The 10,664-nt window shown below is 40.1% G+C and overlaps 2 protein-coding genes across 2 annotated transcripts; both read left to right on the top strand.

The window, feature by feature from the left end:
• The first annotated feature begins 168 nt into the window (after positions 1 to 168).
• LOC100840616 (60S ribosomal protein L30) lies at positions 169 to 2,450 on the top strand. Its single transcript, XM_003568169.4, has 5 exons — positions 169 to 330; positions 441 to 546; positions 1,785 to 1,886; positions 2,037 to 2,105; positions 2,198 to 2,450. Exons 1-5 carry the CDS (start codon positions 310 to 312, stop codon positions 2,236 to 2,238), a joined length of 339 nt encoding a protein of 112 aa, XP_003568217.1. The 5' UTR covers positions 169 to 309; the 3' UTR covers positions 2,239 to 2,450.
• Positions 2,451 to 3,193: 743 nt separating this feature from the next.
• Positions 3,194 to 9,905, top strand: LOC100840307 (endoplasmic reticulum-Golgi intermediate compartment protein 3). Its single transcript, XM_003568168.4, has 13 exons — positions 3,194 to 3,586; positions 5,005 to 5,078; positions 5,222 to 5,305; positions 5,392 to 5,472; positions 6,478 to 6,558; positions 6,654 to 6,746; positions 7,482 to 7,658; positions 7,755 to 7,822; positions 7,928 to 7,979; positions 8,083 to 8,136; positions 8,220 to 8,309; positions 9,117 to 9,183; positions 9,493 to 9,905. The coding sequence occupies exons 1-13, from the start codon at positions 3,445 to 3,447 to the stop codon at positions 9,582 to 9,584; spliced, it is 1,155 nt and encodes a 384-aa protein (XP_003568216.1). The 5' UTR covers positions 3,194 to 3,444; the 3' UTR covers positions 9,585 to 9,905.
• Positions 9,906 to 10,664: the final 759 nt, after the last annotated feature.

The raw sequence follows: 10,664 nt of genomic DNA, 5'->3' as shown, positions 1-10,664 counted from the left end.
TACGATCAAACTATCTGACAACGCGGACCCACTGACAGCCCATTAGGTCTTCCTTTTTAGGGGAACAACCCATAAGGTAATATATCTTTTGTTTAGTGGAATTAGGTAATATATATCTGGGCTCGATGTGCTCCATTGCTCCAATGAGGCCCAGTTAGGTCACGGCAGGCCCAGGGGTAACCAGGTAATGTTGTTCAAACAGCCGCACCTATATACTCCGTCTCGCTAAACCCTAGCCAGTTCTCCATTTGCGCCGCCGCCTACACGCATCACCTTGCTCGTCGTCTCCCGCCGCGGCCGCTCGAAACGATGGCTCCCACGAAGAAGGCGGTACGAAACCCTAATCGATCCCCTTCGACTGTTCTTCCCGCTTCGAGTTTGATTTTGTGTTCTGTTGGTGGGGTGGATTTCTCACGGGTTTCTATCGATCTGCGCTGCAGAAGAAGAGCACGGAGAACATCAACAACAAGCTGCAGCTGGTGATGAAGAGCGGCAAGTACACGCTCGGTTACAAGACTGTACTCAAGACGCTGCGCAGCTCCAAGGGTATAGATCGCCTCCTATTGATTCGTTTATGCGCGATTAGCTTGTCGTAATTAATCTGCTTACAGATCTTATATGTAAGCTTTTCTGTGTCTTGGAATTGTAAATGTTTGTATCTCGTAGTGTCAGTCCTTCAGAAGTTCAGCACTAACGTTAGCATCTTCCAACTGTTACTGTTTATATGACGATGTTCATTGCAGGTCGTGTTGACAATTTAATTCGTAGGATAAGTCTGAAATTTAGACATTAATGCAGTGCCTTGGAGAAAGTAACGCTTTTTAAAAACCTCTCCCTGAGACTGCTTCAATTCGGCTCCTAAGTTTTTTTTTCACTTGATTGATTAATTTGGGAATTGATAGTCTATGTAGTTTGTTATAATACTCTGTTGAATGTTTTGCAAAGTTAGGGCTATGTATTCTGACTGTCTGTCCTTTATATTATGATATTCCGTCTAGTTTGTAGTGCTGACGTTTTGGATTGTTAAGTGGGACTGAAGTTTACCTCTCTTGTTTTCTGTTGCCATGCCTTAGAGATGAATACAGCGCCCTACAATAATGATATCCTCTTTATTAAGATTTCTCCTAAGATCTCTTTCAATCTATGGGCAATTGAGGTTCAATATTTTGTGATTTTCTGTTAGTACCTAGTTCGATTTTTTTGAATATTTTTCATGATTATTAGAAGTTGTATAATTGGACTCAAGTTTACCTCTTTGGCTTGCTTTTGCTGTGCCTTGGAGGTGAATGTACGGTCCTAGAGCAATAACATGCTTGTTGCCTTGTCGGGCTGTTTGAAGTTTTTAACTTGCATGGAAGATGCAGTTTGCTAAGCCACCTAGGTCCTTTCTAGTTATTTTTTGTTATTTTTTGTGCAGTTTTAGAATTGTATTTTATTGGTATACACTTTTTTAACGATGTTTTCACTAGTTTATAGTGTTGGATTCTGGATTGTAGAATGGGACTGAAATTTGGCTCTTTGGCATGTTCTTGCTGCCTTGGAGATGAATGCAGCGCCCTAAAACAATTCCAGCCTCTCTATAAAACTTATCCAAGATCCCCATATCTGGTGTATAATAGGAGGTTGAAATAATTTGTTGTTTATGTAAAATATTACTCATTGTGGCACTTGGAACTAGTTTCATTACATCATTGCTCCCAATGTCTTTTATCGTTGCATTTTCATAGGTTTTAATTTTACATGTGCTTGTCAGTGCTAATATTTGGGTTTGTTTCTATGTTCAGGGAAGCTGATTATCCTTGCAAACAACTGCCCTCCTCTTAGGAAGTCTGAGATCGAGTACTATGCTATGTTGGCAAAAATTAGTGTCCACCATTTCCATGGAAGTAAGTTAATTGTAACCATTCTGAAAGATTTTTGTTAATGCTTGTTTTATGTATTTAAATTTACACAGTCTAAACTACTTCGTACAACGTCCTAAGTATCTATGGTATAATTTTATGGTTGCACTTTGTAATCTCCTTTAATCTTTGCAGATAATGTTGATCTTGGAACTGCCTGCGGCAAGTACTACCGGGTGTGCTGTCTCAGCATCATTGATCCTGGTTCGTTGCCTTCCAAAAAAACTCTTCCATTATCTTTCTATTCATCGTGTCCCTGTGATTCGTACCGAACTGCTTGCCTTTTAATGCATCAGGTGACTCGGACATCATCAGCACCACGCCTGGAACCCAGTGATTAAATCAAGAGAGAGCTCTGCGTTTTTAGTGGAGTTGTAGGGGTTGAATCGTGTGTCCTTGTTATCTTTCCATCATGTACTTTTTTCCTATGTTGAGTTGCAGCTGTCATAGAGATAATACTACTTCATATGGTTCTTTGCGAAGATATTCTTGTCCTATCATTTTATGATAATCCTTATTTCCATGGAGCTGGGTAAGTTATGATTCTTACGGTATTATTTGCGTGCATCTTGTTTGACTTTGCTTCGTCCGTTAACCATAGTGTGATTCGTTTATTGCATGAGTGGTTTGGCATCGTACTTTGGACATTAAGAAAGTGATTTCAGGTGGCCTCTACGTTTAGTGCAGCATCGGTAGCTACTAACAGTATGTGAATGAAATCTTAAATCTGCCAAGTGGCAACAGAACAACACTCCATTCATTGTCGTAGTCAGCAGGTCAGTTTTTCAGATGCGTCTATTTTGGTTAAATGATGTTGTAGAGCTTAGCCAAATGACCTTACGACACGCAGATTATTTATGAATGTTCCGGAAGCTACTAGCCAGCAACGGTTCGCACCTGGCACACCACACGTCGCTACTCAGACCTGGTTAGGTCACACACAGACCGTACACCGATATAACACCTATTATATGGAATATTTTCAATTGTACAAACCTTCTCAAAAAAGGAAATTACTGTTGTATACTGGAAAAAACTACACGAGTTAAATTTCGGCAAATTACCCAAAAATACTAGCAGCCGAATCTCCGAAAGGACGCTTGCAGGAGTCCGTGGTGAAGCGGCCGGGGTTGACGACTTCCCACCGGAACCCAACCTGCCACGTCAGCGGAGTCCAACGCATTCCCGCCGACGCCAGCCAACCGACGCCCGCCACGTGGCCCGCGTGCAAGGAATTTCCCGTGCTAATTGCTAAATCCCACACCATTACCGCGTCCGCGCCTACTACATCTCCGTCTCCTCCTCGTAATCATCTCCGGCTATAGGCTTTGGCTAAGCTCTCTCTCTCTCTCTCTCTCTCTCTTTCTCTCTCTCCCCCGACCCCCGGCCGACCCGAACCCGGCGGAATCTCGCGCAGGTCAAACCCCCCTGCGCGCCCACAGCCCTAGCTCTTTCCGCGGCTCGGATCGGGCGATTAGGGTTTGCAAGGGAGGGAGGGAGCTGCTGCTGTCCGGCGGCCTCTGCTGCGGCGGCGGCGACGGAGATGGACGGGTTCCTGCAGAAGCTCAAGGGGCTGGACGCGTACCCCAAGGTGAACGAGGACTTCTACAAGCGGACGCTCTCCGGCGGCGTCGTCACGCTCGTCTCCGCCGTCGTCATGCTGCTCCTCTTCATCTCCGAGACGAGTAAGTCCTTGCTAAATTCGATTCGGTTGGAGGGGTGCTTTGTGGGCCGCAATGGCTTGCCGTGGTGCGGAATTTGAGGTGTACGAGTTCTGAAAAGAGGTTCAATTGTGCTACTGTAGATGTGTTTAGGATATCTGCTTTGAATTTTTGGTAGGGGTGAGGTTTGATTTCAGTGGCAACAATTTGGTGTGCCCTCATAGTACTGCCTTCTTGAATAATGCAAGATTTCGTGATGCTTTCGGGTGTGCCGGGTGGTAATTTTTAGACAAAGGTGGCCTATTATTGTGCCAAGCTATGTGTTTTGCTGTCCCGGGAGGGAAAAGGTTCGACTTTTGGTAGACATATTTAGTGCTGCTGTGGTGGGCATTGCCACAAATTGTAATGCGTGAGTTGTTGGAAGGTTCTCGAGAAAAAACTTTCTGTTTGGTTCTGGCTGTTGTGTCAGTTTGGTCGGGGCCACGAGTCGAATTTTCTGGCATGTACTATGTGCTGCCGTCACAATGTCAGTTTGGTGGTATGTATTCTCGAAAATTTTATGAAAGGTTCTTTTATTTCGGAGCATGTTTTCAAAAATAGGTCATGATATGGATCAGCGCACGTTGACAGCTGGTATTTTGTTGGAAAATGTCTGGTGATAAGAAGGTTCTATTTGTAGCCAACATGTTTAGACCAGCACTAACTAGTTTTGTAGAACCCTAATGGATGATTTTTGTTATATTTATCTTAGTTGTTACTTACTTTACTATAAACTGGTGCAATTCTCTCTTGGGGGAATGCTGCAGGTGCTGGATTGCTTCTTTGTCTGCATGGAAATTGGAACCGAGTTTTTTTTTTTGCACACATTAGCTCGTCATATTTTGTTGTTGGTGGAGGATTCAAATTATTGCTTTTCATTTGGGCAGATAATGCGTCTCTGAGAACAAATAGCGTAGATAATAATTCTTTTGTTTCAGAGGGAACATTGCTTTACAACCAATTAAGTGCTGTCATTTCCCATGTTTCTAAGCTTTGGTCAGTTGCCTGAATCAGTTATAGCACATAGCAGTAATTTTTGAATCTTGACTATACATACTGTCCCGTCCCAATTTCACATGTTAATAATATGAGGGCTGTGTGCATCGATCGATGCAGAGGCCGGGGGCGCTCTCTCCTTTTCAAAAAAGGAAAAAATTCCTACAAATTTCTTGTAGAACATCAGTGTTGACCTTAACAGGTCATCTTTACTTTGTATTACACCCACCAAAGTATAAAAATGTTCCTTTATAGGAAAGAAAATGGATTTCTATGACTTGGTGTTGTGTCTCTTTATACACATATTCTGTTTCGGGGCCTAATGTTGTATGTTACTCTCTTACAAAAAAACAAGAGTAGGACAGAGCTTCTAATAATCACCTTTTACGTCTATACTTTTTTTGCAGGTTCATATTTAAATTCAGCGACTGAGACTAAGTTAGTGGTAGACACATCGAGAGGAGAAAGGCTAAGAGTAAATGTTAGTATTTCCTTTGTGCAATTAGACGTGACTCATATATTTGCCATACTTCTATTTTTTTTCTCTAACCTAAAAGGCAGACTTATCTCTTCTAGTATTTTGCCAATTTCGGATGGGTGTTGTAATGCTAATCTGTTTTGCAGTTTGATATTACTTTTCCAAGTATACCTTGCACCCTTCTCAGTGTTGATACCAGGGATATTAGTGGCGAGCAGCACCAGGACATTGTATGAATTTAAGTTATCTCCTTCTGTGCTAGTCCTTATTCTGTATGTTAATTTGTTATCTTATTGGTTCTATTGTTTTGTTGTAGAGGCATGACATAGAAAAGAAAAGATTAAACTCACATGGTAATGTTATTGAATCAAGAAAAGAGGGCATTGGTGGAGCAAAGGTTGGTGATCTCTCTTTCAGTTAGAGTATGTTGAGCTCATTTAGCCTGCCCAAATTAGTCTGGGCGGTCAGTGCCTTAGGACCAAGGAACATGTTTCCATGTGACATCTATAGCAACTGTAGTTGAATTATGAGTACTTGAGTAGGAAACCTTCCCGTATTTTCTCTGCTTAGTGTATATGTTCATCCCTTGCCGTTAGAACTTTTGGAACAGATGACTGAAATTTGAGTACCTTTGTGACTATCTGACAGTAGAAGACTAGACAGCAAAAGGTTGTGATAGCTTATGACTTACACATTACTCAACTCTACCGTACTCCCTCCATTTCATAAAGATTGGCGTATTTTGTTTCGTTAAGACAAGGCTTTGACCAATGAAAACTCTATTAGTATGTGTTTTTTCATACATGAAATTTATATCAATGGATTCGTCTTTAAAAATTCTTGCTAATGACCATGATTTCGTATCATATAACTTACATATTAATAGAGTAATTATTGGTCAAAGGCTTGTCTTAGCGAAACGAAATATGCCAACCTTTGTGAAATGGAGGGAGTATCTTGTAATGTGATACAACTTTCTAGAGGTGTCATGATGGTAAGGTCTGTGAGTTGCTGAGTTGTTTCCATCCCTTGTCGTTTCTGCATGATGTGCTTCTATGCCGTTCCCTGTCGGGATGTGGGTTTCTTAAGGATGTTGGAAGTTCATGCAAAAACATGTCATTTCTAATTGATATACTGGGTAAATTGGTGCTTCACGTTTGTGGTAGTCACAAATCTGATATGGAAGTGTATGCCCCTGTTTTTACTCTGACCTGTGAGGAGCTTATGTTTAGACCAACAAAATTGTTGTCTACAACGATCATGTAGCTGATTGAAATTATAAGGTTGACCTAGTCTTAACCAATATTTCTTACTTATTTGTGCAAGTAATCTGTGTGGCTGCATCATGTGTCTTTGTTCTACTTTGCCATCTGACTCATATTTGATTGACCCTTTTTTATAGATTGAGAGACCACTGCAAAAACATGGAGGACGGCTAGACAAAGGTGAGCAATATTGTGGCACGTGTTATGGTGCTGAGGAGGTATGGACACTCTGCGATATGTGAGCTTCGTGGTATTTCTCGTTATCGATTACTTTTTTTTAACTTTGGATTGCTTGCACTTTTTCGGAGTTCAGTCGGATGAGCAATGCTGTAATTCATGTGATGAAGTTAGGGAGGCCTATAAGAAGAAGGGGTGGGCTCTTACAAACCCCGACTTAATTGACCAGGTATATTAATTATTTTGGCATATTTTTACAAAAATATCTGCTTTGTATTTTTCTTCATTGAGTTTTTGGGTTTACTTTAATATTAGAAAATCCGCTGTAATATATATTTGCGTTGAAGATTGTAATGTGTTCATTTTGTGTTGTTCAAGCAACCAATTTTGCGATCCAGCATCCATCTGGCTGCCCTGTCTCCAACAACAGAGATGGTCCATCCCTGTGGTAGTCTCATGCCGTGCACTCTGCTTAATAATGTGCAATTGTACATAAGATAGGTCTCTTTCTGCATGGCAGCCATCAGCCTTCTCTATTCTCAGGCATTGTTTTGTATACAAGTGGAGTGGGGAGCTAGGGTTATCACTAATTCATACTTGCGCATGAGCTTGCTGTTGACTGGAAATTAGGCATCCCTGGTTCTTTTTTATGATTGAACTTGAGGCATGCTCTGCTATTCAATGGCTAAATTGTTCTGTAATGGATCATTTAATGCAAACCCTTTCGAAAAAATAATAATTTAATGCAATACATGATATTAGTTAGATAAAATAGCAAACTGACATGTTTTATGCAACAAGCTTGCAGGCGCAACATGCCCCTAGAGTTGTACAATGTATGCTTTGGATCCCATAATCTCCAACTTAGCTTATTTTTATGTGTTAAGTTTCTAGTTTCTGGTTTTCTGCATGCCTGCTGTTTGCAACTACTAATATTTGATGGATTCTATGATGGTCATGGCAGTGCGCCAGAGAGGACTTTGTTGAAAGAGTTAAAACTCAGCATGGTGAAGGCTGTAGCGTCCATGGCTTTCTAGATGTCAGTAAAGTTGCTGGAAATTTCCACTTTGCACCAGGCAGAGGATTTTATGAGTCAAATGTAGATGTGCCTGAGCTGTCTTCACTGGAAGGCGGTTTCAATGTAAGTAGGTCAAATGAACGTTTTTCTTCTTCTTCCTTAGTTTACTGAAGTGTATGCGTTCAGGGCCTTTAGTATGTTTGTGTGTAATTTTGCCAGATTACGCACAAAATAAACAAATTGTCCTTTGGGACAGAATTCCCTGGTGTTGTCAATCCTCTTGATGGGTAAGTCCACAATGCTATAGGAAGGATTCATGTTATCCTAAATGTTCTGCTCTTGTCAATTTTTGTTTTTCTGCCTTCAAGTACTAACCAATTTCATGGACACAGTGCTCAGTGGACACAACCGGCTTCAGATGGGACATACCAATACTTCATAAAAGTGGGTATTGCTTGCACTTGTGTTTGTTGCAGTTCTTTTGCCCTCGGTTTATGAATCTAGCAACCATGATTATGTAAGAAATTTACCTGGTTTTCTTATCCAGGTTGTCCCTACAAATTATACTGATACAAGAGGGCGCAAGATTGATTCAAACCAAGTTAGTGGAGTTCATTGACTCGTCACATGCTAAACCTTTACTGTTCTGAACTTTAATGACTTTTTTGTTACTTCCATTCACAGTTTTCAGTGACAGAGCACTTTAGAGATGGAAATGTCCATCCTAGACCACAACCTGGAGTATTTTTCTTCTACGATTTCTCGCCTATAAAGGTAATATAATAAACAATGAAGATGTGAAGAATGCTCATTTGGTTTTCTGTGAAATGTTCATTTTTGTTGCTAATTTGCTACAGAGTATTATGTATGTGTCTGCGTGCATTCTCACTTGCACATGTAACAGGTGTGAATGGCACCATCCGTTCTTATTAATGTCTATTTTTTAATGCACTTGAAGGTTAAAAGCCTAGAAATTGCGGGCATTCAGACCCCAGTCCCTAAGTTTCTTTGGAGACAAAAGCCGAAAGTACATATCCATTATCATTATTATCGTGTAATTGCACAATACCTGCAGTTGCGGGACCAACTGGACTTAATGAAGTAACTTTACGAGATTCTGGAAAAGTGGAAAGTATGTGAAGTAACTTTAGGAGATGACTGGATTGTACGTGCAAGGAGCAATGCATTGCAGCTCTTGGTTGGAAGTATACCAACTACTGAAATATACTTGTGTTTGTGCATCATAACATAAGTTCGTGAAGTAACTTTTACATTCTGGAAAACCGAAAAGTATATGATGGTAGTACGACTGGCTTTTACTTGAAAGGAGCAATGCATTATCTCTTGGTTATAACTTATAAGTATATGAAATATACTTGGATGTGTGCATCATGTCATAAGTTCAATGCTTAGCAAGAAAATTGCAGTCTTTTGTTAATTCAATATTTCTACCGTTTCTATTTATGGGGTAGTTTAGCTTGTTATAGTGTGCACGAAGTTGTAAGCTACTCTATTCAACTCTTTAGGTCAGTGGCCCATCTACGGTTTTGAGTTTTGACTCCACCCGAATGTTTTATGCAGGTCATATTCACAGAAGAAAACAAATCCTTCCTCCACTACCTGACAAACCTCTGTGCTATAGTGGGAGGTAAGAGCATTATCCCTAGTTTATGCATGGACTAGTATGTTTTAATTATCATATCATGTCAAAGGTTTTCATTACCTCTTCAGTCGTTGCTGTGAAAACTGTACTTCGGTTTATCTTTGACCGAGTTTTTTGTAAAATGGTGAAGCTTTTGATGATTTCTTTCTATTTAGTACAGAAAAAGTTGTCTTATATCTGCATTTCTCTGTAAGATGGTTTTGTTAACTTATTTTAGTTGAGCTCTCCTCCTCAAACATGGTAAATAGAGTATGGATGCGACTTACTGACCTGGTTTGTGTGCATGATCATCAGGGATCTTCACTGTCTCTGGCATCATTGACTCGTTCATATACCACGGACAGAAGGCACTTAAGAAGAAAATGGAGATAGGCAAATACAGATGATTTGCCTCAAACCTGGACAGCACCTCATATTTTCCAAATTTTGTGGCTCGTAAGGAGGTGGACCTGGTATGGTATATGCGCTTGAAAGATGACGAAACACTGAGGCTGCGAGGCCATCAAAGTAATGATGGTATTGCACATTAGTCAATGAAAACTTGTAAAGAGACAGAGTAGGCTGGTATTGGGGTTCCTTTGATGTCCATCGGTGGCGACTGTAGTTGAATGGCCTGAACTGACGCAATGATGTACTTGGAAGTTGATAGGTCACTTCATGTTCTTTTGCCAATTGCTTTATCAATTGTGTGTCAAATCTTCCTAGCATCGTTTACTGTTTGCTTGGAGTAGTTCTTTTCACCAGGAACTTTTTATTTTTTTTATTTTCTTCTGTGTATTTTTGTTCAAAATATTACTCCCTCTGATTTTAAATTTTTGACTCAAATTTGCTTAAATATGGATGTATCTATACTTAAAAAGCGTCTAGATAAATGTAATATTTCGACAATAATTTAGGATCGGAGGGAGTAGTTTATTAAAATGAAAGAAATTGTATAGATTATAGAAGTGATTGTTTATTACCATAGTCATACATAAATATATCTCACAAACATGGAATGGGACTGGGAGGGATTATCTCTGATAAACTTCTTTTAACCGCTCTACATTATTAATCAGGTAGACCATTTGTTCACTAGATAGTATGTTGTTTGTTTAAGATGACAGCATAAGAATACGATGTGTTGTTTATGATTGATCCGATTCCCTTGGTACTTTGATCGGGTCATATCTGTAATCTGAAGAGCTTAATGAATCCACTTGGGGCTTCAGATCATCATGCAACCACGCGTTATCCGTTGCTACCGACGATCTGCATACGAGCTTCATTAGGATGCATATCCACGAGCCTACAGATTAAGCTGCAAATGGCAAATCTTTAAACAATGATCTTGTTCCAATTCAATAACTAAAGTTTTTGGGTTACCATTTCTTCGGCAAGTACACACACATTTAGTCCTAGGATGACTTTTCAGAAGATTAATCTGCAAAAACAGTGGGTTATTCTGCCAAAAATATATATATGCA

This window comes from Brachypodium distachyon, chromosome 2, assembly GCF_000005505.3.
Source record: "Brachypodium distachyon strain Bd21 chromosome 2, Brachypodium_distachyon_v3.0, whole genome shotgun sequence".
In the NCBI taxonomy this organism is placed as follows: Eukaryota; Viridiplantae; Streptophyta; class Magnoliopsida; order Poales; family Poaceae; genus Brachypodium; species Brachypodium distachyon.
Note: the sequence above shows the minus strand (reverse complement) of the source record. Positions and strands in the feature narration are given on the sequence as shown.

Bases quoted from the DNA above. Each gene is read 5' to 3' on its own strand.
- LOC100840616 (XM_003568169.4), top strand. From the start codon at position 310: ATGGCTCCCACGAAGAAGGCG. The intron at 547-1,784 runs GTATAGATCGCC...TTCTATGTTCAG, and splicing joins GACGCTGCGCAGCTCCAAGG to GGAAGCTGATTATCCTTGCA. The intron at 2,106-2,197 runs GTTCGTTGCCTT...TTAATGCATCAG, and splicing joins TCTCAGCATCATTGATCCTG to GTGACTCGGACATCATCAGC.
- LOC100840307 (XM_003568168.4), top strand. From the start codon at position 3,445: ATGGACGGGTTCCTGCAGAAGCTCAAGGGGCTGGACGCGTACCCCAAG. The intron at 5,079-5,221 runs GTTAGTATTTCC...TCTGTTTTGCAG, and splicing joins GAGAAAGGCTAAGAGTAAAT to TTTGATATTACTTTTCCAAG. The intron at 7,823-7,927 runs GTAAGTCCACAA...TCATGGACACAG, and splicing joins GTTGTCAATCCTCTTGATGG to TGCTCAGTGGACACAACCGG.